At 41.6% G+C, this 27,156-nt stretch overlaps 2 protein-coding genes across 2 annotated transcripts; one reads left to right on the top strand and one right to left on the bottom strand.

Annotated features, from left to right (window-relative positions):
* Positions 1-1,301: 1,301 nt before the first annotated feature.
* On the bottom strand, positions 1,302-6,078 carry atp5f1d (ATP synthase F1 subunit delta). Its single transcript, XM_079575059.1, has 5 exons — positions 5,843-6,078; positions 5,098-5,251; positions 4,562-4,650; positions 1,922-2,051; positions 1,302-1,403 (listed from the first exon to the last, which is right to left on the bottom strand). Exons 1-4 carry the CDS (start codon positions 5,957-5,959, stop codon positions 1,929-1,931), a joined length of 483 nt encoding a protein of 160 aa, XP_079431185.1. The 5' UTR covers positions 5,960-6,078; the 3' UTR covers positions 1,302-1,403; positions 1,922-1,928.
* Positions 6,079-8,042: 1,964 nt separating this feature from the next.
* On the top strand, positions 8,043-22,355 carry cbarpb (CACN subunit beta associated regulatory protein b). The gene is made up of 11 exons (XM_079574676.1): positions 8,043-8,200; positions 8,838-9,030; positions 10,248-10,320; positions 11,195-11,340; positions 13,675-13,733; positions 14,226-14,388; positions 15,208-15,379; positions 15,829-15,975; positions 16,547-16,784; positions 17,947-18,136; positions 18,871-22,355. Exons 3-11 carry the CDS (start codon positions 10,273-10,275, stop codon positions 20,324-20,326), a joined length of 2,619 nt encoding a protein of 872 aa, XP_079430802.1. The 5' UTR covers positions 8,043-8,200; positions 8,838-9,030; positions 10,248-10,272; the 3' UTR covers positions 20,327-22,355.
* Positions 22,356-27,156: the final 4,801 nt, after the last annotated feature.

The raw sequence follows: 27,156 nt of genomic DNA on the forward strand, positions 1-27,156 counted from the left end.
TAAGATATCAAAGAAGTAGCCCAATAGTTAATCAAAGATAAGGGAAAAAGCAAACATGAAACAGATCATCAGAGGACCCCGCTGTCTTCACACTATATCAAAGTGGAGCATACATCTAAGACTATAGACCTTCAATAGATCTCCTCTAGTCAGGTATGAACATGACATTTTGTGAAGAAGACAGCCCTATAATAAATCTGTATCATCACTCATATGTCTGTGGGCCCTGAGGGACACTGACTCATACAGTGAACATACATGAGTGTTTGTAGCAGCTGGAAGACAGCGCTGACGAACCAACCAGACAGACTGGCAGGCAATAAGAACAGAGAGGAGGATGTGTTTTGGGCTTACAAAAGGTTTGAGAATTAATGGATTTTTGACCAAAGAGATCACAAGCCTGTCTACACCGCACACAGAAATAAATACACTTTGGAGAAGAGTTTGTAGACATGTAATTTTCCAATTACAGAGTAGATAAGGGTTTTGGCTTTAATCATGATAATTACGCTCTTTGCTGCTAATGGGTGTTTAAAAAGTGTAATAATTCACTCATTTATAGACTTATTTTGACCTAGATGTGCATATTAGTCATAGGTGTTTTCATAGAGTAGCAGCACTACAGCATGCCACTTTCGTAAAACCCTGTACAACTTTGACATTTCAAATAAACTGGCTGTGGTTTTGTGCTCTTGGGGCCCCTGGTCAACACACGAGTAAGGTCAACATCTCCTGTAGTCACGCTCTGAAGTTGTGGTTATGTGGGTACTGGGTAATGAAAAGTAGAAAGCCCAGTTTGCACAAAATGGTCAGTGAGTGACTTTTCCTGGCTCCGGTGCAAGTTCATGAGTCACAAAGCAGGGACAGGCATGTCATTTAAATATAAGCTAAGTTCCACATAACTCCAGCCCACAGGTAAGCTTTTCATTTCACTGCAACTGTGACTCAGCATTCGCGGAAAACTGCATTAACATAACACAATAGTAGATTATGTAAAAAGGAAGTGCTTTGAAGTATGTTTTCCACTTTGTTTAGAGGCCATGACCCATTGATTGATGAGTGTACTGGACCTTATAAAGGGCATCCTTCATTTCTTACCCTCTACTGCCTCCAAGTGGAAGAGCTTCAAACTGCATACACAGCAACATCACCAATGCCCTTTGAGACATCTTTGAGTGGCCAGAAAAGTGTTATATATAAAACTAATGCATTATTATTATTATATTTCACTGTCATGCCAGGAAAATTTCCTCCCAAATTAAAAATATTATAACTCATAAGTCATGGACACACACACTGGGTAATTCCAAATAAACTTATTTATTTTAATGACTGTACAATACAATGTGGACAAAGCTGGAAATACAGGAATTTTCGAACCCCATCGATGGAAAAGATGCAACCTAAAGGAAATTAAATAATATTATTTTCCCAATAACAATGCATTAAAAATGACTACACTTTAGAGCAGAATATATGTAAAATTGGAATATCATGTATAATAGTGGCTTAGAAACACACTTTAGGGCACCACAGCCTTATTTTTTAACCTTTTATAACATAAAATAATGTCTGTTTGGAAAAGAAAGTTTGATTGTGGATTGAGTTGTGCCCTCAGCAGGCAGTAGAGGAAATAAAACAAAAAAATACAAGGTGATTGACATGGTCAGGTCCAGTGAAAATTAAAGGAGTTTGGAAAATGTGGAGAACATTTGCAGGTTTGTCTTCAACGCAATAAAATACAGGCATCCATACATTATACTTCCGAAGAAGAAACTGCTTCAGAAAACAGGATTACTCTTAGTGATATAAAAACCTACTCCAGGTATAATTTTGATAAGGAAAAAATGTTATGCTTATGAGCCCAAAAAAGTCAGGTGATTGTGCACTTTGATCAGCTGGTTATTTATGATGGTCTTACCACAGTTTTACTCCAGAGCCTTCACAATGGCCTCATTGGCCTCTACGGAAATCTGAGCTTCCGCTCTTGCAGCTTCATCAGAGATACCAGCCATCTCCGACTGGGCCATCTCGAGGTTGGCTTTGGCGGCCTGGAAGAGGAGAGGATTTCATTTGTAAAATAACACCATTTCATGTGGTAGTTAAGTGGTAAATAGATGGTTCTCGTCCCCCGGGTTTGGAGAGCTGACATACACTAGTGAATTTGCGGGAAAAAAAGCTTTGGAAGAAGACCATGTAAAAGTCAAAACGGCCAGACAACAAAAAACAGCTCAACGTGGGGTGAAGGACAAGTAGTGAAAATCCCCACCGCCTCAGAAAGCTCCATTTGTCACAGGAGCGATTAGAAACGAGAAATGCCAAACATAGCTGGAAGTTAAAGGTCTCCCAGTGGGGATTTGACACATCTGCTATAACTGAACAGTGACTGACCTTTCCCTCCTTATTAACAGCGTGGGACTGTGCGCATTTTCACTGTGGACTCACACGACAAGGGGAAAATAACTCATTTAGCTGGTAGTCAACTTGACAGTGACACTGGCACTAGTCAAGGTCATGACAGAGCCCTCCACGGCAAGTGCACACAACACAGGGCTGCAATAATAGGGATGACATTTAAACATGGACTCGGGGTTCAAGTGCAGCATTGATGAGAGAATAATCATCCACTGGGAATGCTCCAAATGAACAAGGAAAAAATGACTGCCATTTAAACCCCGTATGACAAATGGTAAATACACATATGCCATTAGTCCCATATATTTAAGACAATGCCATACATTTAAAGGTTGCAGTCACCGTGACCTAACCAATCATTAGTAATACAGTTTACTACAATATCAAAAGACACTCAATGTATAATTTACTTTACCCCAAAACCATGATCTCATGGACAGAACTGCACTAAAGAGAAAAAATAATCGTTTTTTATTACAATGGCAGCACAATTAGTTGCACACCAAGTTCGCCATAAGTTAGGTAGAACAATAATCATTGCAAAAAACAAAATATCCCGTTTCCATAAGGGTCCTATTGAAGGCCGTCATCATTTTGCGGATTGATAATCAAGCCGTAATTCAAGTACAAACGCAACACTGCTTTATCTCCAACCTCACGGCCTTCTGGGCTCACTGTGGAACACTGCAAGGTTTCGCTTTGCATTTCACACGGCAACTAAACAGCCTTTTACTGACGTAATGGGCAACACACACTGCACACGCTCACAGATGAGAGCGCATTGACTGATAATTCTGCAAAGGACAGGAAAGGAATAGCACACCGTTCTTACATACTGAGGAAATGTTCGTACCTGAGCTTAGACAAGTTGATGCGTAACTATTTAGTCTTTATGCGTGCACTCAGTCACACAAATATACAAAAGACGTTAGCATTTAGCCTCTCCCAGCTTAGGTATAGCTCCAAACTGGGGTTAAGTTAGAAGCTACTAAGCTGTTCCACGGCTTCCTATTTAAGTTATGTGAAACATTACACGATCCTAGTTACACAAAATCAAACATGTCAATTTTGTAAGCGGATAAAAAGGGGAATTATACTGTGAGGCATAATAACACCTGGAGTACTTCGACAATATTACTGCGCGGACATTGAAGTACTCCAGATGTTATTATGCCTCACAATACAGTTCCCCTTTTTATCCGTTTAGAAAATCGACATGTTTAATTCTGTGTAATTATACTTGGATCGTGTTAAGTTTCACGTAACTGTATTTAAACAGCTTTGAAGCTTCTAACGTCACCCCATCTTGGAGCCATACCTTTGCCGGGAGAGACTTAATGCTAACAACATTTGTGTGACTGAGCGCAGGCACAAAGACCAGACAGGTAAGGCATCAACTTGTCTAAGCTCAGGTAAGAACATATCTCAATATGTAAAAACTGAGAATGACAAATGGTAAATACACCATTTGTCATTGGTGTATTTACCAATGACAAATGGTGTCATTTGTCATTGGTAAATGACAAATGACTTTAAGCATCTTCCCTTAAAGATGCTTATTTACAATTTGCATTTCTAATAGTGAACCTTAATGTTGACAAGCAGATGATGGCTATAGGTAAGTCATCCTCGTCTGAGACTTTTACGTACAAGTTTTCACAATTTTTGTTGCTAAATTATTTAGAAATCATGTTTACACATTTATGCTGTAATATCAGATTTTTCCAACACAAATAATACCTAAAAACATGCATTATTGGGAGATTAATTCATGATGGATAAAAATAGCTCACAAAAGATTTTTTTTTACTCTGTCCATGATGGAGAGAAATTATCCCAAGCGACACCACCGGTCTTCTCTCAAATGCTTCTCTCGAAGGCTTGGATATTTTATCTTTTTAAAATGTATATGTGCAATCTTGATTTTTAAAAACAACCCAAAAAGTCATAGTTTATACTAATGTTAAATATGTGTCTGAATAATGCTGCTTAACAAAAAATATCCCCCAAGAGCCAAATACACAACATAAAGTGTGCATTGTAATTCTACAGATAGACTGACATGTACTGTATGTGATCAAATAAACCGGATAGTTCAAGGATTGGAAAGTGCAGCATTCTTCTGAATAGTATTCATTATACTCACAGCAACATCCAACTGGTCAAGTGGAACAGCCTCTTCAGCAAGCAGCTGTACTGAGGAATCTGCGTTGACCGTCACTGACCCACTGCTCACTGCAAACAAGGCACTGGTTTAACATTTTAACAATGAACAGTATTATTGTATGGTTCATGCAATGCCCTCCAATGACCCTCAAAGCTTAAAGCTGGGGTACCCCATTTTCCTGTTCAAACAGTGACATTTTTTGTTTCTAGCTCCCACAACCCCCCCCCTGAGTATCTGAATTGTTCAAACTATTAAATTATATACATGTTTCTTCCCCGTGTAAAGCTTTTAAGCAGTGGCAAAGTGAAGCAGGGGAAACGCCACCAAAACAAACGGCACTAATTTCGATTCTTCTTCTATCATCCATTGCTCAATAAAACTTAGGTGAAGACAATTGCAACAAGGTCTGTGTTGTGCTCTGTTTGCAACACACTCTGAGCTGGAAAAAATAATTTACTCCCCAACAATAAAAAGCCAAGTACCCCAGGTTTAACTGAATATCAGCACAAACTCACCAAAGTATTTAGCGGCAGACCCATCGTCATTGTAGACTGTGACAACACCGGGCCTGAGCACCTGCAGGGTCGGGACGTGTGCAGGGAGAATACCAAACGCACCGGTCAGGGTGGGCACGTCTACTTGTTTCACACTAGCTGCATTGAAAAACACCTGGAGAATAGAAACACAATATTATACAAGGAATCATGTATGAGAACAGTAGCTTTTACATGCTCAAAATACCAATACGTATCTCTAACCTTGACCAAAAGGAACATAAGAGTTTGAAATAACACATGAGCTCATGTGATTAAAAAAAAAAAATTGGTATTGCTCAAGTGCATAAGTGCTCACGGCAATGTGGGCAATGGGAAACATACGAAGTATTTTAAAAGGTTAGATCGAACCAACTTACCTAGGGCAAAAGAGAATAAGATTTTGGACCATTTAATTTGGTCCAATTTGCACAGACAGAAACTTGTTTTAATCAAAGTTTTGCAAGGCGCATTCATAAGTACAATGTGTGCTAGATGTGGCTAAAGGCAGTGAATGACACTGGGGCTAAAGGGTCATATACGCTGTTCTAAGAACTTCGTGACAGAATGATCAGTAACGTTACAACATCATTCCGCACGGAAACACTTTTTTCACTTGCATTTAACACAACACACCGCACTTTTCTTGCATATGACAAGCGAGCCGGCCAGTAGCTAGGCCCTGCACATCAAGCTGTATGTTAGCCGCTAGCCTGTTAGCTCGTACCTGTGTCGGGGAGGCAAACGTGAAGGACATCTGCGGGGCCCCGGTGGCGGCCTCTGCGTAGGCTCGGACCTGTCTCAGCACCGGGACAGAGCGGCGGAGGAACCGGGCAGCCAGCATTTTACTGTGGTTTTGTCTCTGGTCAGTGAATGACAGAACTCCCCTTGGGTGATGGCAGTCGGTGTGCGCCTAACAGGACAAGGACGTTGGTTTCCTGCCCAGAAAGCTTTGCGGCGGCGCAAGTGATCATGGGAAATGTAGTCTTGACTGAATATGACTGAATGTATTTTATCTACACTCTTGCCTTTTACTGTAATTGATTAATTTTATGTTGATGTCCAGAGGAGAAGGAGCGACAAAAACAGAGGTTAGGTAACTTTGTGTGAACGAGCAGGAAAAATAGTGCTCAAGACAGAGCGAGTCAAAACAAGACTTAAAAATAGTGCTCAAGACAGAGCGAAATAGTGCTCAAGACAGAGCGAGTCCAAACAAGACTTAAAAATAGAGCTCAAGACAGAGCGAGTCAAAACAAGACTTAAAAATAGTGCTCAAGACAGAGCGAAATAGTGCTCAAGACAGAGCGAAATAGTGCTCAAGACAGAGCGAGTCCAAACAAGACTTAAAATAGTTCTCAAGACAGAGCGAATCTAAACAAGACTTAAAAATGCATATAACTGAAAGAATCTTATCTGCACTCTTGCCTCTTACTGTAATTGTTTAATTCTATGTTGATGTTTTTATTGATTGTATTTGTTTTCTTATATTTATGCAACTGTGAAGCACTTTGAATTGCCTTGTGTATGAATTGTGCTCTACAAATAAACTTGCCTTGCCTTGCCTAGTCTTTGGCTGGTAGTGTGTTCTTTCAATCTGATGCTCTCAGTCGTACAGGAGTTGTCCATCTTCTATTCAATGAAGAAATCGCGCACATTAAATCAGATCCATTTAGCCACTTCGGGCATGTAACGGTGTTGTCTCACATGTTGTGCCCGGTGATATATTTTGGACTCATGACTTCACCAACCTGGGAGAGCCTTAAATATTTGTTATTAATTGTTCACTAGCTTGTGATTCTATAATGCAAACAAACTTAAATTAGGCTCTTAAGGGGAGACACTACAGGCAAAAGTCATTTTTTTCAGTTTTCAGGTTTTGGGCCAAATTGGTCTCTGAACATACAAGCTTTCACCCGGAAACAGAAAATATACCTAATCTTCAATAACATGTTCAAATATTGCGCTGATTCAATGTTCTCCCATAGACTTATATGGGACAATGCAATTTCAAGGGCCTTTTTCTCCAAACACATTTCTCTGTCATTGTGGCGACACTATGTCCACGTCAGTAGGACCGAAAGACTTAACATTTTCTAGCCTTGGACTGAACAATATTTGGAAGATTTTTTGGAGGGATTTTTTATTATTTAATCCCTAGCCCCATTTATTGAGTTTTGAATGTCAAAAAATAAGGTGAAAATTATTTTTTTTACAAATTTTTCCACTAAAAACAGCTTATTTTAAAACTAAACAAGATATCCAAAATCCCCTCTGAAAAAATCTTGATAGCTCATTTACCAACGAAATGAAACAATAAATTTGAATGTAAGTCTATCCATTATTCAGATTTCGTCGCCGATAAGATGTGAAATTTGGGGCATTTTTAGGCATAAAACACCTTGTTCTTATATGAAAAGATAAAATATCAGAAAACTTGCAATGTATTTTCTTCTCACATTTATGCCAGTGATCGACAGCAAAAGTTTCAAATTGATATCTGTAAATTTAATTTTTTCCCCTATTCACCTGCAGTGTCTCGCCTTAAAAGCATAAAACAGACCGCAATGCAAAAATGAAACAGCAGATGGCGCCAAAATACCAGGAATTACGATTATTTGTTCAAGGGCAAAGTGTTGGTTCTAACATGGTCTGGTCATATAAAATTGTAACTTCATTGATTTATATAACTTCTGTACATCTACATATTTACCCAGATGTACGTGTTTCTTTTGTCTCCCATCAAATAAAGAACAAAGAGGCATATTGTGCTTAATGCTGTAAGCCAATTACAGCATCGCTCTTACGACATTTTCAAAAAGTGATTTCTGTTTTAGTCACCAGTTCTACATTATAGTCCTCCACACAGTGCCTTTCTGGAAGCATTTTCTTTCTTTTTTTTGTCTCTCTCATTTATCCTTTACCTCACTCTTGCGTCACGTGGCGCGTCTCTGACTGGGGTGGGAGGCGTGTCTTAAACAGTGGGGATTCATTCATAAATACTTTAAGGCTTAAAAATCCACATTAAAGTGTTCCCAGAGCGCGTGTTGTTGTTGACGATACATGGACCGGGACGGAGACCGAGGAGGTGAGTGGGTTCATTGTGGTTGTGCCGCTATCTCCATTTCAGCATGGGCTCTACCTTTTCTCTGTCGGGGAGCGAGCTCTTGAAAAGGCGAGTGGCAGAAAAATGTTAACATACCATCTGTCTATTTTTTATTATTATTATTATTATTTTATTGGATACAAAACGGTCTGCTTGTGTTTATTTTTGTAAATGTGCGCTTCGCATCATTTAGTCCCTTTACACGCACAATGGACCGATGCTCATTTTTCTACACGGGAGTGTTCATAGCGCACCAAATTCGTACAGAGCACAGTTTATCACAGCTCTTTGAACGGCGTTTTTGCGCAATAATAATAATTTAACCTGAATCTTTGCAACATAAAACTACAAGAGAGGGTTTGTCAAACAGGACTGGATAAGCTATGGCTCTGCCAGTGCTGCTGGGACCCCGTGAGCTTCCATCTGTTCGTGCGACCGCCTTTGATCAACAGTTCAGCACAAATGATCTGTCTTTAAAGTAAAGTGCAAATTGAAACAATTTCATAGTATGATACAGAATATACACCTCCCGAGCTCCGTGTAATATCATTTCATAGGAATTTTAGTTTTGTTTATGCATGTTGAAATAAATTGTAATCCATTGACTGTGCTGTTTCAGATATGTACCAAACCGGTCCCATTGCCTCCAGGCCAGTGGGGCAGCCTTAAGGGGGACATACAGTTGCTGCTCCGGCTCAGTTGGCAGCTGAGAGGGCTGAGGATGCAGCAAGGGAGCTGAAGAGGACTTTCCCTTACTCTCTTATAGCCTGAGCCAGACATCCAGAGCTGCATGTAAACTGCCCACCATCACGGTAAGACACTGGAAGAAAGACGGATGTGGTTTAACAGGAGCTGCAAGGAAAGCATTATTGGTCCAAGCTGGATGTGTTTATGGATGCTCGATGCAGGGAATTGGTAGTATCTCAGCCAAAGCTAACATGTTGCTGAAGTTGAGATTCGACCAGTGAGTGGCAGACTAGGGAGGCGTGTTTTCTCCATGTTGCTCTTTTGCTGCGTGAGTAGATCTACAGAGGTGTGTGTATGTGTGGGCGATTTGGTGCTGCAGTAGCCGTATTAATGGCTATGATCTGTACGAGCAAACGCATAGCAGCAGTAGTGGGACTCAGTAGCCAGAGCCATTGCCTGCTTCTCTCTCTCCTCTCTCAAAAGCTTTACTGCATTTGTGTGGGTGGCTTCTGCCTAGTGAAGAAGTCTCTTGTATGGGTTGATGATGATTTACCAGCAGAAAGATGAAAACATTTGCATCTTCTATGGGACATACTGCATAAGCTGGGACAACACAATCATTTGGTTTGTTTCTTGTTTTGGATGCATCAAGCTTTCTGTCTTGACGAAGTAGTTATTGGGTAACATGCAGCTGTTTTATATAATGCATTAAGGGTAAACATTAAACAAGTCCAGGAGCATTAACATTTTACAGCTACACTTTTGCAAATGTTCGATGTGTGTTGTTTTAGACTAGCATAGAAATGATAGAATAACTGTGCTGCCATATACTGTACCTGTTAGCATGAACCTTCCTCCCAAACCAACATGCTTCATGAGGATTGGGTAAGGAATTGGATCTGATATTTGACAGATTTGAGCTAACCCTAACATGACTCTCATACCAGATTCATAACAGTCCTGAGAGGTTTCATGACAGATGATGATGCAAAGAATGGGGTTGTAGTACCACAAGCCAATCATAAGGAAAAGATCCCATCAATCATTTTCATGCTTCATTGAGCATGGACGTCATTGTGGTTTTATGCTTAGTCCTTCCTATTGTTAGACTGAATGACTAAAGTTTGGTATGTAAAAAAAGGAAAAATTTGCCAGCTAAAACTGGTCAATTATATGTTTCTGAGAACAAGATGTGAGAATTATATGTGAAAGAGTCCGGAAAGGAAGGACATCTAAGATATAACAGTAGAATTGAACTACCAGAAAGTGAACAAATTGTTTTTGAATGTTTTGCTCATTTTCTCTAACTTTCAAGCATGTTTTTGCTTTTATCGTCTTTCAGGGGCACTCACTAGTTGGCCCTGACCATGAGCAATGAGTCTACCGTCTGGAACATCCTACCAGAAAACTCCACTGTAAGACTTTTTTCACCGCTCATCTTTTAGCCACTTCCTGTATATGTTTGTGTGTGTGTGTTTACAAGCGCTGCCAGGCCCACGCGCGCTCCCCTCCATGTGCTCCTCTGACCAAATGACTGACTAATAGGGAACATCCTGACCTGGACTTCCAATAATTAAATATGGGTTCTAATCTCATCTTTAATTTCCCCCGCGCAGTGAAATTAAAACCTGACGTCAGACCAGAGGGTTCATTAACACGTGTGCATGGGCTGTGACACACAGTCTACCTGGGACATCATTACAATCACCTGTCGTTTTGTATAGAAATATCCATACATTTGTAATAAAAAATGCAGGGCCAGGGGAGAAACAAAAGTGCCTTTAAAAAAGAAATCTGATACTGTATGCTTATAATGTTCTCCTTGTGTGCCAGCGTTAATGATGGCCAGATCTATTTCAAAGGTCATTTTTTTAGTAGGCTGGTGTAATGCACCTTGACGAAGAAGAAATAATGGACTTATTTTTAAATAGAAGATGTGTTAGAAAATCTTCCAGGTGTTGCAAGTCAGCTCACTCTCCATGCTATTTCAGGAAGGCCCCTCTAGTGTAAAACCAATGCTTAATCAATATGTAAATTACTAATTACAAAGAGGCAGGCAATTGTTGTGGCATTCGGCAGTGTGAGAAATGCTGATGTTGAAATACCCGAGTGTTGAATGCAAGACTTTACTTGTCCATTATTGTTGCAAGTGTGACCCTATATCAGGTGAGTTATAGACAAGATGATTATACTGCAATTAAAAGCCTGTTTTGTTTGTCTGCTTGCCAGTGGGGGACATAACCTGGAGCTCTATAGGATTACAATACTCTTTCACTCTTCTCTCTCCAGATCCTAGTTGAGGCGGAGGAGCAGAGGAACGGTTATGTGCTCCTCCTGGTGATCTTGTCCATCTTTCTGGTGGCGACGCTCACCGTCACCTCTGTCCTTCTCATCTTCTGCCGCCGCTGTTACCATGGAGGCAATTGCTGTGCCAGGTCAGGTGACAACTCTCCATAGAAGTTCATCGAGCCACTTATGAAGTTAAAACAATCTGCATGACTAGATTCTTGGATAGAGCTACAAGGACATTTCAACCAAGGAAGGCCAACTAAAAACCTCTGGCCTTCAAAATGATTTTGAGAAATATTACTGCATAAATGAGAGAAAATACTTGTCTGTTAGGTCTCAATATTAAATACAAAGTTGGCATTTGGAGAAGTGGTGCTTTACTTTGTGCTCCAATTGTGGGATTCGGGCCTTGTTGTGTCCAAAAACGGTGTCCTCCACCAAGCAAACTTGCCTACCCCTGTCATAGGTAAAGTGTGGAGTAGATTAGTTGGAGTTAAAAATCATTTGTGTACACTTTGTTATTGACCTTTGTTTGCTTCCAAACCCCTTTTCAATTAGCTGACAGTTATCACTGAAGTACAATGAGCCCTCTTGACAATAAGAGATAACTGCTTTGTTATTATTATGTAATCATATAGGCATCTACTGAGGCATGTTTAAGCAGGACGGCGTTTGATTGCCATGTTCCCTGTAGGGCTGTTAGGAAAACACAGGTGCAGGCGCTTTCAATACTCCCTCTCATTTATTTGTGATTTATCTGCCTTCATTGAGCAATAATGTGACCACACTCGAGACGCACTGTCCTACTCCACAGCAGCAGAAACAAATAACCACGTACAGCGTGTATACAGCGGCTAGATGCAGACGGATAGAAAGTATCGAGGAGTTGAGCAGAGCAGCAGAGAGAACGGGGCAGACCGGTACAAATGATGAGTCTAATGAGATTTCATGGCAGCTATCGGGGATGATTAATCTCGCATCTCGGCACAGCTCTGTGTGCACAAACCCAGGCGCATCCACGGTGCGCAGGGGACCGGGAGCCACAGAGGAAATGAAAGGCAAGAGCGGGCGATCCCACAAGTCACTCCTTAGCAACACATGCTCTTGTCCTACTCTGAATATAGCTGCAATAATAACACCAGAATATTCACAAGATCTGCCTTTTTACATGAATTACTAAAAGTAGGGGTTATGCCACTCTAATAACCAATATTGCAAAGCTGTGATTCGGGTACTTGTATTCAGCTCCCTTTGTGTTTACTATGTGATTACTCTAACAGCAGCAGAGTCGTATCTCCATCAAAATGCAATTATTTGAGCAAAAAGTGAGCCACGTGAGCTAAAATACCTCTCATAGTCAATTGCAGTGGGTTAAGTTTTATTGCATCTTTAATTTTTAGGCAATACAGACTTTTTTTTTTTATAGTCTTTATTCTGGGCTACAGTTCAGGTAAGGCTTATAATTGGTGTGCCATTAAAGGAACAGGCCACTGTTTTTTCCATACTGAGATATGTTCTTACCTGAGCTCAGATGAGTTGATGCGAACCTGTCCAGTCTTTACACGTGCGCTCAGTCACGCAAGAAGACCCAAGATAATGTTAGCATTTAGCCTCTCCTCCTCTCCTCTATGGGGCCAAACGGGGCTGAAGTTAGAAGCGACCAAGCTCTTCCACATTTTCCCTATTTAAATACGGTTATGTGAGTGTTTACACAATCGTTTAATTTTGCAGAGCAGTCGTGCAAAATTAAACATGTTGATTTTCTAAGCGGGTAAAAAGGGGTGCTATACACTTCTACGTCCGTGCAGTAATATCTTCACTTTACTGCGTGGAAGTCGAAGTGCTCCTAAGGTGTTTTTATGTCTGACTTGCATCGTGTAACAACTCCCCGTTTGGCACCATAGGAATATGCTGGGAGAGGCTAAATGCTAACAACATCTTTGGTCTTGTCGCGTGACTGAGCGCACGTACAAAGACCAGACAGGTACGCTTCAACTTGTCTAAGCTCAGGTAAGAACATATCTCAGTATGGAAAAATGTTGGCCTGATCCTTTAAGAAGGACCAACCCACTGATTGTATTGTCTTTTTTGGGGAGTGTAGTAAACTGACTTGATAAAGGGCATTGGAAATAAGCAATCTGCCAAATCGCTTGCTATCAGTGAATAGCTATCTTAGCTATCAAGGTCATCCAGTTCCTGGCAATGATTTAGAACTGTATTGATCGACCAACCATTTAGTCAAACGCCACAATGAATGCCAGTCTTGCTGTTGCTTTAGTTGTCTGCAGTTGACCTGTGTTTTGTTGTGTATAGATGTCAGGTGAATCCGTCACTGAACAGAAAGGTCAAACAGTAACACTGGTCATAAGCTCCTATCACCCCAGTGGTTCTAACAGACAACACTGTTCGACCAGATGAAAGACAGACATCAGGGGTAGTTCATGTCAAGTCATTGATCGAAATGTCCCTGTGTGCCTCAGGTCCGACGACGACCCGGAGAAAACCACCACCTACATGGAGGAGTCGCAGCCCACCCACGGTATGAGACAAAGACCGGACAAAGGGGGGAGATGGGCATAATTAAATGGATGAGGTGACACTGAAAGGATGACCATAATAGAGGCTCTGAGATGTTTTATCAAGTCAGCAGAAGCATACAATGCATTATGTTAAACTTTTGTGATCCCAATGCAATTACCTAAAGTGGTGCTGCTGCCATACTCAGAATGCTTTGGGAGATTTTTGGACGCCGCAAATGCACTCTGTCTCCAATAAAAGCGCCACGCTAAAAGGCTCCATCAATTTGGCACCACACCTCACTCCATTATGTGACCTTACCAGTCCGAAATGCTTGAAACAGCATTTGGACACCAGTTTGACAAACACTTAAAACAGCCAGGGTGTAGGTGAGTAAAGCAGATAACACAGAAAGCAGGAAGTGAAGTGTGTGGTCTGAATGCAGAGGATACAACTAAATTACAGTTTCAGAAATTTCATTGTCCCTCTGTCTGCCTTTCTGGTCTGTTCATAGAAATCACCATCAGGGTGGATGAGTCAGACTGCCTGTCCATGGCCAGCTCTCATGACCAGGAGACCGAGCGTTTCCTGTCCACGGGCACCACGGGTCGACGCGTTTCCTTCAATGAGGCTGCGCTGTTCGACCACAGCAAGAAAGCTCAGGAGAAGGGGCGCAGGTACACTGGAAAAAGTACATTATAGTACATTATATGTCTGAAATACATGACCTCAAGTTGCTTTAATTAAGATAATGTATCTTGAATTGGTGAAGTTGTCATGTTTTTGTCCAAACCTTTTCAGTTTCAATAGAAGTGCTCTTATTTCAAGCATTTTTGGACATTTATCTCATTTAAGACGGTGATTTTACAAAACGGGCAACAAATCAAATGGATCCAAATATTTAGCCTTTATTTTACGATGCTTGAATCATGAAATGTATTTTGAATGATACTGAGAGTTTCACCACCATAGTGTCCAGGGCCTCAAATGCAAATGCTGTTGGACGAATTCCTCTGCGGCTAAATGCATAATCCAGGACTTAAGCAGTTGTAGTTACGAGTCATATTTGCCTTTTTTGCACACGACTGAACTGTACAGCAGACGGGTCTACACTGTGACTACTGGATGTCACTCGCTCTTGTAACTTAGTTCTATACTTCTTCTCTGCAAATTAACGTAATTTTAACTATAAAGGGTATGCAGGTGATGTCACAGCATGGCTATTGAAGTCTCGCGAGTGCCAACATTGAGCTAGCTGTGAGAATTTGCTATTATTTGTGTTGGCACGCCGTCCGGGATGTGGAGGGTTCTGCTTAGACAACAGTCATAACGTGCAACTTGACCCTCATTTGGCTTCTCTTGCCTGCTGTGACATCAGCTGCATACCCTCTACGGGCTATTTACAATGTTGTGCTGTCACGCTCTTATCCTACTGTCAAACATGAAGCCTATAGTTGTAAGTTAAGCCCGAGTTGAGTAACCAATGTCCGACACAGGTACACTCTGACCGAGGGCGACTATCACCACCTGAAGAATGCGCGGTTAACAAACCTAAACATCCCAGCGCCAGCTCTGAAGATCGTCACCATCCATGAGTGCGACTCTGCTGAAAACACCATCACTATGACGACGCGTACGCCTGCCAAGTCAGCACTCTCCATCTTCCAGGTGACCCGACCGCGCCGCTGGTCCTGAAGCATCATTAGTCTGACAGCGGCCAATTAGAGCATCATTTACTCTGGCCAGACATGCATCAGCCTAATGTAGCTAAACATAGAGGGCAGTGATCTCTGGCTGCTCATTGCACTGCCCAGCATTTTATATTAGATCAGAGGTCTGGGGCTGTGCAATGAAAATCAGAAAGTACTACGTCAGTGACAAGCTAACCATCCCCAGTGGATTCATGTCTGTATAAAGTGTTCGGTATTCAGTTCCCAAAAGCTAAACTATTGTGTCAAGAGTGGCATTTGGCATCAAACCATTACATAAAACTACATTAAAATATTGCACTCTTTGAGCCAGATAAAAACGCAGAGGAGTAAATCATAGCAGTGAAAGAGACTAAATCTCAGTTAATGACCAGAATTTTATGCTAACACTGTATTTTCTACCTACAGCCAATGCTTTGTCCCTTGCCGCAGACAGCACTGACCAGTCTGAGTCTCAGTGGTGCTCTTCCTGGAGATGCTCTAAACTCTGTGGTGGACTCCAACTTCAATGAGAAGACCTTTGGACTCAGCCCCAAGGACGCAAACCGGAGCTCAGTGAGTTAACCCCAAGTATTGTGTTAATGCTACAGTCCAGCCGTCTACTGTAATAAAGCGTGGACTTATTTACAACAGTACATAGATGCATCTAGGGATATCCTGGGCAATTATTCATTATTTTAGAATAGAATAGAATAGAATAGAATAGAATAGAATAGAATAGAATAGAATAGAATAGAATAGAATAGAATAGAATAGAAAAACTTTATTATCTACCATGCACGATGATGGCATCAAATTGGAATTTTGCCTTTGGCTTGCTCGTGCATTTTCAGCACATTTGCCTACATATGTAATTAACTTCTATAGCCTAGTTCATGTTGTGTTTTATCAATTTACTCAAGCCTGTTAAACATGTATCCTTCTTTGGAAGAGGGCTAAATATTCAGTATTTTAAGATCATTATGCGCTATGCACTGGAGAATTAATCTAATTTTCTGACCAGTCTGTCAGCCCAGGAGTCGTGTATCAGATCACCCGAGGGGGTCGCGTAAAGGCCTCAACCTCCTGTCAGTGCTGATTACGCACCCGTCATCAACCAGTTCAACACGTTCTCTCCTCTCTGTAGATCGAGATGATGGCAGCAGGAGCCCGCGGCAGAGGAAGCAGCATCAGTGTCGGAGAGGTGCATCATGGGGGGACGACCACTCCTCCTGTTATCAGTGGGGCAGGGAGCCAGGGGCCCATGCTGCAGTTTTTCACCAAACTGAGGCGCCATGCCAGTCTGGAGGGAGCAAGTCCGTACTTGAAGATCAAAAAGTGGAAGCTGGATAGTAGCCAGAGGGCATCTAGTCTGGACACCAGAGGTACACAATTATTTCAAATTGTTTTTTTGTTTTGTTTTCTCTCTCTTTAAAACACACAAATTGTAAAGATGGGATGAGGAGGGGTTCAACCAGAGGTGGCCAATGCCTATTAAATGTATTTAGCCACTCTTTAAGTACAGTACTGGGGTAAATAAGTGCATAAGTTGAGTTTTGTTATTACTTTTTTTGTATCAACTATTACTTTAACCCCATTACATTTAAATATAAACATCATACTTTCTACTCCACTAAATTTCTTTAAAGGCTCTAAGTTAAAAAGTGTGTTTTGTTCCATTTAAAAACCTTATAATGAACACTGTAGATCAGTGGGGGGCGATGAGCAGTCATTCTGTCAAAGCCAGTGACTCACCAAAAGGAAGAAGATTTGTCCCTGTGATGTTACCATACATTTGGTGAATTCTGTTGTGATCTTGATATTTTTGTAGCCATAATGTTATTATTCATCATCACACTATAAACACATTTGTAGTTTTTACTTTGAACACTGTATTTACTACAGCAAATACTTCAGTTCTTTTACTAAAGTAGTGGCTTCATTCAGCTTTTACTTTTATTGGAGCAATATTTGACCAGGGGTATTAATGCTTTTACTTTAAAGGAGCACTATCTGACATGAAATAAATGCTTGAATTTCAATTTTATTTATTTAATGAAACAAAGTACAGTACCTAATCCACCACTGGACCTCTGTAAAGAATTCAACCATTCACTCAGTTTGAGCCTCTTAAATTGACCAAAAAACATTCTCATGTCAGTCTGTTATTTAAGGACTAACATTTGAAACTGTGTCCTAGATTGAAATGTTTATTCGTGTTTTTATCTTTAGATGGTGGGAGTTTCATGATGGTAAACAGACTCTTCTTGTTAAGCATGAGGCTGAAACACCAACTGTGAGGTGGCTCAAAGTGGGATATACTGTACCGTTCACACTTGCACATACAGCAGATGGCACCGTGACGCATTTTTTTCAATGGTCCAAGTCATTTAAACCCCCAGGGATCCCCTCCTGCTGATCAGCCTGTGTCTTATGTACACAAAAGCAGCAGAAAATCCCACTAAATTCCTTCAGATGATGAAGCGTTCTTTTGAATTTAATTTTGGCACTTCCTCCTGCTGTCATGTAATGCTTTCATCCCCGTAGGTTCCCCAAAGAGGAGGCAGTTCCAGCGACAGAGAGCCGCCAGCGAGAGCATGGACCAAGATGACAATGATACACACCACATAGACCTTATTCAGTACATCGCCCGTACCCGCGATGCCCCCTACAGGCCGGGCCAAGCCAGCACCCGGCTCCTCCCCCCTCTCTCTACTCCACCCCCCTCACTCGGCAGGTATCTTTAATTTCCTTGCCATTCATCCTGTCCACTGCTTTGCTGCCTTGCACAAAGAGCCTAAGCTAAAGAAAACCTTAATGTCAGTCATGCAGCTTTTAAAAGCCAGTTTGCATCATCTCTCTGAGTAATTGGATGTTTTAAAATGTATGAACCTAAAACATTCAATTCCAACTTCTGGTAATAGAAACATCATGAGCGATAGGTCTTAGAGCAAACCAGTGCCTATTTAAAGGGTTGTTTTAAGTATAATCTGGAGAACCGTGCTCCATAATTACACTAGGAATAGAAAGCACTTTTATTACTGATGTTTGAATCCTCTTTTTCTGAGCATATGGCAGAAAACATCTTACATAAATAGTAATTTCCTTCAACTGAAATTGAGTGTAGATGAAAGCTGTGTTGCCTGTGTATTTACACTTTGTTGTTGGTAGAAATGAAAGCAATTTCCGGTGAGCTGTGACTCAAGACTAGTATACAAGTACCTCCTTGAAAGCCCATTTCCAATAATAACACATGACGCTGTTATGTTAATTCTGGTGTCCCCATATTGCCCTTTTCATTGGCATCACAATAGTTGAACTGCTGCCATTGCTAGTCATTAAACCATTGTGCGGTGTGATCAGTCATAACAGGTTCTGGAGAATACATCTCCCAAAACTGACCCTAATGTCTTTAGTCGCTTCTAAGCTTGTCTCATTACATTTTTGTCCATACATTTGTGCATACTACAGGGTAGAGGTGGAGGTCATGGTGGAACCAAGCTCCAGCCATGAAGGACCAGGGGTGATTGGCCTATCTCCTGATCCCCAAGATGAAGCACTGTCCCTGGGGAAGAGGGAAAACCCTGACTCCTTGGACACTGTTAGTTTCCAGGACCCTCAGACACTTTACAGAGACATCTGGACGCTGCGCGCTACATTTGAGCAGTATGCTGCCTCCGACCAAAGCAGCAACAATGACAGAAACTCTGTCTGTAGTGATGCAGACAGTGTGTGCTCATTGGGAGGGCGGACAGAGGCTGAGAGAGGGGGGCTGCCCAGCAATCCATCCCAGGACTTAGGAGACGAGACAGAGGTTGGTGCGGAGGAGAAGGATTTTTTGATGTACACTGAGAGTTTAGAGAGGACAAATGTAAGGAAACACAAACAGGGGAGCACAGATTCAGAGCGAGGCAGTGATGGGGAGACTACAAACCGTAAATTGTTGCAGATGGACAGTGGCTACGCCTCTATAGAGGCTCCTTGTCGTGGCCCTGAGGAGTTCAGACTGTTTAGTAGTGGTTGCAGCAGCCCCAAGGACAGAACAGCTCATGAGAAGAGGCACCATTTCACCCGGGCGGGACGATCCGGCACCATCGGCGAGAGCTTTGAGTCACATCTGTACGAGGAGGACCCTGGTGATGAGCTTTTGGGTGCCACTGGAGGAGTTTCCATAGAAACAGGTGCCTCTTCCATGAGCTGGCTGCCATACGGTCAAATGCTTACACCTCGAGAAGCAACGCAGCCATTCCACGCTCCATCTTTACATCGCAGAGACTACAGCATAGACGAAAAAACAGATGCACTCTTCCATGAATTCCTCCGCCATGACCCTCAGTTTGACTTGCAGGAATCACCACTCAAAAAACACAGATCTAGAATACACCTCCGCAAGCAGTGGCAACGCCACAAGCAGTGGAGTGATCCTGGTGTCAGACATTTTCATTCATCTTTTGAAAGACAAAGAACTCCTCTTAGACGGGGTGAAAGTGTCAATTACCCAATAGACACGAGCTACCACAGCACACTGCCTCGGATCGTCAGCGCCCCCGATGAGGAGGCCAGCAACAGCACAGGCAGCGCTCCTGAAACTCCAAAGATCACCACGACTAAGGATAAATCAAATGATCAGGAATCTCCCATCACCTCTGCATCTCCTCCTCCCATTCACACAGATAGTGACCACCGTGAACATGAAGAAAACAAACACTCCTCCATACCGCCCGAGCCCCTGGACGAGCGTTCCTCTCCCCAACCCCCTGACGCCACAAGATATGGCCCTCAAACCATAACAGCAGAGCTAACAGACAAACTGAGCGCCAGTCTGGATGACCGGCTGTACATGGGCCTTCGAAGAACCAAGGACTCAGCAGCAGAGTGTGTGACAGTAACAGCGACACACGCCTCTCCAGACAACCGCCCAGTGTAGCAGGGCTCAACAGCTCCCAGTCACTCCTGCTGAATATCATTCTGTTTAGATGTCTCTGTATACTAAAGCTGGACTAAAAACACCAGAAAATGGTTGCAAAATGCCCAATATAATGTTTTATTAATGCTTTACAGTCAGCATTCATATTTGTTAGTATATGGTTGGAATACTATAACATAAAACCAGACTCATCATACAAGACACAAATATACTTACTGCTTTATCTTTTCTGTGTGCCTGTATCGTTTTTCAGCTGCGTTTCTGCTGTCGAAGTCAAAGTGAGTAGATGCAGGGTCAAATGTGTTCTTTTATCCACTGTGAAACCTGGTGCTAATAGGCAAATAGACAGCTTCACTTCTGGACACAGTCTGTCAGTGAGTAGAGGAATCAGCAAGGATTTCTGAGGTAAAAGCTATAGAAGGAATCTTTGATATCCAAACATCATTAGAATTTTGTGTTTTTTATTATTTATTTAATAAAATGTTGTGATGGTTTTTAGAGCACCAAAACCCTGGTGGACATAATTTTCTTTCATTTCTTTCATTTTGATTCAATGGATACAACTAATATGCATTGGAACCATTTTATTTCAAAGTAGAAGATATTCTTCTGAATGTATGGCTGCTCTCAATATTTTATCATCAGTATTTAAGTGATATTTGTCAAATCTTTATTTTTGTTGAACAGTTGTTCATTTGTTTTTGTATGTCCTTCTTGCTCACTGGTCTTACTGCTAAAGCCAGATATACCTATTTGTGTACATGTAAATGTGACTTTAATTTATAACTTTTATTTATAACCAACTCCATACTTGAGTTTGACATATTATCGCATAGGTTTATAGCTTTTAAACGGACAGTTACACTAAAATTGTTACTGCCTGGTCGGACATAAACATATTGTTGGTTTTCAATTCTTTCAAACGCCATGTTTCCTCAGGCATGGCCTTCATCTTCTTTACCACTGAAATTGTTTCTTGTCTCATCTCCTGCCTCCCTATGGGATCTAGCACACCACTTCTTGCTTACAGCCTGTAAAACATGACCGGACATGTTTTTTTGTTGCTAAAGTCCCACTTTTTTATCTTCCGATTATGACAAACTCGCCAGCTATTACCACAGCCCATTGTCAGAGCACTGTCAAGAAATGCCACTAATAACTTGCCTATTTAGAGATCCATTTTTCCCCCCAACATTCCCAACATTTTCAAGTTAATGAAGGCATTTTTGCTGTGCCCTAAAGAAAGCAGGAATTGTCCATGCCTTCCTACTGGCTTGCTGTTCTATTCAGTTTCCTAGGATTAGATCTTCCCTCATAAGGGTCTGCTCTTGTTGTCGAGTGGACTCTGGCATAGAGACGACAGCACTAATTAGGGAACACCTAGAAATACAAAGAGGTAATTCTCCTCGGACTGTTGTGAGGGAAGCAAGTATTTCACACCACTTTTCATTTGTATGGCTGCTCCTTTAGAGCTAGAGGTGTTATGCCTTATTATGCTCCCTCAGCGATCATGTGACACTTGCCAGTAACGCCGCAAACACTTAAAATGCATACACTGATATTTAAATAAATTATGAAAGGAAGCACCAATGTTTTAAGTTGTACACAGCTAAAATATGGATACACTAAATGACTGTCCCTGCTAGACTTAGACAGAGCACAAAACGTTGTAATTTGTGTTGTTACCAGTAGCCTGTCAAGTGCAGTGATACTGTGGATAGGTTTGCATGAGAGTTCACCTTTTAGTAAATATTTTCATATTTTCTACTCTACAAATGTCAAAGTTATTTCTCATTTTCCTCGAAACACAAGCTGATATTAGTATGACTATAAAGAGAATTTGTATTTTTGGAGTCATGCTGTAAATGATAGGATTTTGTGAGGTTATACTTTGCTTGTTAGATTGCTTCATTATCAAAAGAAATGAGAAAAAAAAAAGATATACTTTTGCTTTCCAAACATGTTAAGTCTAGAGGGACCAAAATCATGAAAAAGTGTTATTTTAGGATTGTTTTGAAATGTGTGAATAAATGAATGAAGGTAACCAACATGAGTGAATTGTATTATTGATTTACGGAAGTCACTTAAGGAAGTCATGGTTGTGTGCCTTTTAAATACTGAATCTTAGGTTGAAGTCATGGATGTATTAGGTTGTAGTGAGTAGTCTGACAGGCAATCTGCACCATTACATTCACACACAGCAATGCGGTGTGGATGAAGGACATGTCGTGAAGCATCATGAAACGGTACGAGCTAGATCGACCTTCAATCCAAAGACAAACGCTTTCACCACCGTCGCCCAATGTGACAACAATTTCAAAAAGATAACTCACAGCACAAACCACAAGGATAAAAACTGCAAAAAATAGCAACTGCCAATACAGAGCTGTCATGCATATTAATATGAATACTGAGTCACATGTGAGACATTACAAAAGGTGTGATGACGACTGAGAGCAGCAGCAGTGCTGAGAGCAGGTGTGGTGTAAACTGGATCTTTAAACAGGTACAGAATAAGAGACAGAGAAGCACAAAATGGTAAACATTAACATGAATAAAAAACAAAAGTTCAACTACACGGAAAGCTGCCATGGTTATAAAACTCAAAACAACTTTGTTCCACACACAGTCAGCGCTCAGATACCTAAAAACCTGAGTTATTTGCCTCCTTTCCCATAGGTAAAGTAAGTCTTTCTTCTCCAACATGAAAGCCACTCTACACTGGCATGATGTCCAGCCCAGTACACCGTTGGTTTATAAATTAGATATCTCGCAAACTGGCACATATTAATACACACTCCTCCTGGAAATATCTCTAATGACTAACCCTGTGGTTATCCCCATACCCCAGTCTAACCCTCTCAGCAGCTGCAGGCTTCATATTATCACAAATTACTTGTTCAATATCCTTCTATTGTCTGTGGATTTGGATAAAAAGCAAAATAGTGATGCCTCCAGCTGTATCATCTCGTGCAATTCATTCACTCCAAAAAGCACAGTTTTCACAGCACAGCCAGCACCAGCCACTGTTTAAACTGAATCAGAGCAGTTTGACGTTGATGGACTGCTGGGTTCAAAAAGTATAACTAAGAGTTGATATAGTTCCTCAAACCAAGACCAAATTGATTAGACCAGGACTATCAGGTTCAAACAGGATTAAACCAGGACTTCTCCGGACCATCTTTCATTAATCACTCAAAGAGCTACAAAAGCAGGACCTATGCTTGTGTTGTTGTTGTTTTTACATATTAAAATGTATAAAAGTTTGGTTTCAAATTTCAACATAACGGAAATGATTAAAAGTTGTCTGAACACTGCATTTATGTGCTTTGCATTAGCTCCCTCTTGCAGTCTTCATTACATCAGCCCAGCCCATCCCCGACACATGGCTCCCACACCCAACAGCCAATCCAGACCTGGCATTGGGGTTTCCTTTTGTGAGTCCATCTACGTCACCTGCTATAGAGAGGAGAGCAAACCTGCAGAATCCCCTCCTCGTATTCCGCTGCATCTCCAGTCTCTGACCTATATAGACAACAGCGAGAGCCTTATACATTTTTAATGAGAACTGCATGCTTATTTACATTTTGCAGATGTCTTTTCAAGTTATGGGGCAAACAGCTGTTGCGGGGATCATTCATGAGACATCTTGAGCTGTCTCACTTCAACATTTTGACTATTATTTTAAATAAAAGCAATTTTCAGACTGACTTGCTTCTTTTAAAAGTGCTTATGTGAATGGGTTGTGCATGAATGGTGAAGAGGCTGGTGCAACAGAAGAGCTACTTCTTTGATCTATTTAATGAAAATTTGAAAACTGGCAATGAGTAAAGGACACATTGTGTTTATTATAGAGATAGGCAGGTTACAATGTGGCAGGGGTGTATAGATAGAGGAAATACCCCTTAATACAGGTTTCAATAGCGATGACCACAATTCAGGCTTTTACTTTCCCACCTACCTTCACAGATGCTACAGCTCCCATATCAATGAGCTAAGCTCCGCAGCCCCCCTCCCCCTGCGCTGTCAGCCCCAGTGGAGACGCTGTGTGTTTTTCTTAAGGGGAACCCCCGCCTTTCTTCTTCATCCTCCTTCTCCCCTTTCTTCTTCTCCTCTTTCCTCCCACGCATCCCTTCATCCGCCTGCACCCACCCCACTACACCCCCGCTCCTCACCTCCCCATCACAAACGCAGCAGCCGTGGACGGAGAGACGGCAGATGACTCACCACCGGGTTCCTCAGACGCCGCTTTCTAGTTTTCACCTTTTTGTGTTTTCCTCGTGTGATGCCAAAAGCTGCTGCTAAGTGGGAAGTAATAATTGACCAACAGGCCAGCCTTTACTCAAAAAGGGCTCCTATGCTCCGATGCTGAAAAGTTACTAATGATGAGGTGGAATTAAATGTTGAGGATTGGATATTTGTTTAGCCATCAAAGCAACATTTGAAACAGTGTCTTTCCATCTGTGCTGAAAGATGTTTACATCTAGGAACATGTTAGTCTTGTTTTGGCCAGACTAATGCAATAATTGAGTTTTCTCTCAACCTAATGAAGGTTATTAGTCCAGATTTAGCCCTTGGTCTCTTGACTTGTGCACCCATGTCTATTTCTGGTCTATTTATTTATAACATATACTGTGTATAACTGGTATTTCTTGCTTACAGGCACAATAACCTATACAGTAACATATCAGCAACAGATGGCATAATGCAAAGTCATGAGTTACGGCTACAATATGACAAGACTTGAAAAGTAGATCTTGTCCCAATATACTAAAAACATAGTAGTTCATTGACATAAAACATATAGATATGTTTGTACACTGTATTGATTTGACACATTGTACACTGGAATCACTTTCTCCGGGTGATTCTGTTGGACGCTTGGCCTTGCATAAGATAAACTGTAACAGTAGATGACTGAATTGTCTGTCCTTTATTACAAGCCGCACCATCCGTGAGTGGAATACAAAATGCTTCATCTCGCATCATCATCCTGGGGTTTCCCAAAAAGGAAGAATGGAAGCGCCTCTCTCTACTGTGAGTCGCTGCTTTCATCACGGCATGACTCCTCCCCCTTTGACCATATTAGGAACTTCCTGAGCAGGCTGGGCTCTGTCTATCATGAGAATTGAGAGGGACCAAAAGTGAATCCTTCATGAATAACCCCCAGCCCGAGTAGTTTTCCAGCCCAACATTTTTTCCCTTTCACCGTGATCTTCAATGCGATGCAATAGCGTTGTTAAATGGGTCGCACCGAGGTAATGACTATGGAGCCGGGATAGATAAGACATAGAGGATATGGGCTCGAGATAAAAGAAAGAGCCAGAAAACACCCTGAAAGCTTATTATGCTGCACGGAGCTTCCCACACAGTCCACCCACGCTCCCTCTTCCTCCTCCTCTTCCTCCTCCTCCATATGCCCCTCGCTGTCCAGTCCGTCTCCTCCCGGCACTTTACTGCGTCATGCACCTCTCTATTGTCAGCCCTCTAAATCCCCATCATCCATCTCTCAATGGGATGTTGTGCTGTGCCGTGAGTACGCACCCAGGCACATCTCGGTTGTTTTTTCCCTCTTTAGGCGGTTAAAGTGGACATGCTCACTCAGCGAGCTCAAGGACACAACGCCCACACATGCTTTACAGGCATTATAGCACCAACTCGAAGTATGTTATTTTTTATCCATCGCCCGATTGCTTAAAATGAATGTGTCACTCTGTGTAACATATTATGGAAATTTGGGGGTTGTCAAACTCTGGAACAAATTGGTCCTTTGAGTCCGAGTCCCATGTCTTGGAATTTTCAGAATAGGACTGGGAATGAAGGACAACATCAAAGTTCATGTTAGATGTTTAGGAGTGTCCAAGAGGCCAGAGATGAATTTGTTAGTTTCATCCATAAATCAGAAACACAAATAGGTGGAAGGTGGAAGGAAAGAAACCCTATCTTTGGGTTTGTTTGGGTAAGTTAAAAGCATAAAAGCCCATGAGAGGTTCAGTTTGTCTTTTTAAATGTTTAGATCAGGGGTCAACATGGTGATTTAATTTTCCCCCAAACCTACATGTGTATGCAGTATATATTATTAAATGAATATGCCTAAGGATGGGTCACAATTTGAGTTACTAATGCTATTCTGCAGAAATAGAAACAAAATTGGATACACTGAATGAACGTTAGAGGTAACAACATTGAAGAGGCCTGTTTAGATGAAAAAAAGTTCTAAAGGAACTAAAGAAGAAGCCATGTTTGACATAACTTTGCACTGTGTCTTGGGGTTACCTCATAGATATCGTTTTCTCTGTGAGTTCTGGCCGAGTGTGAAGTGACAAGACTGAGAGTGAAAATGCATCTCAGGAGGTGTTTGCCTGATCCTGTCCACCGATCGGGTGCGACACTGCCAATCATACACTACTTTTTTATCCAGAGGATGGCGTCTGACCACAACTCTCCTGTCACTCCCCTGTCAGCACAGGTCAGGCCGTGTGGGACCAGAAAGAGTCATTATGACTCAAATCAGACCCTGGGATCATTTCAGCATCAACCAGCCATGTCACAGGCCATTAGCAGCTAAATGGGACAAACAGATGAACGAACATAACAGCTTTAATAAGATTTGCTTTCAGATAAAATAACAAGTGAGCTGGACACTCCTGAAGACTTTCTTTGACTCTGTGGTGGCAGAGGAAGCTGGATCAGCCCCTTCAATCAGTGTGAGAGCTATAGTAGGTAGACCTCCCAGTCCCAGTGCCACCCCCCACAAGTTGCCCAGTGTACTCTGGAGAGCAGCTTCAGTGACACACTCCTCTCACTCTGAGACGGAGAGGGCCTGCTGC

The sequence above is a fragment of the Gobius niger genome (genome assembly GCF_951799975.1).
Source record: "Gobius niger genome assembly, chromosome: 17".
NCBI lineage: Eukaryota > Metazoa > Chordata > Actinopteri > Gobiiformes > Gobiidae > Gobius > Gobius niger.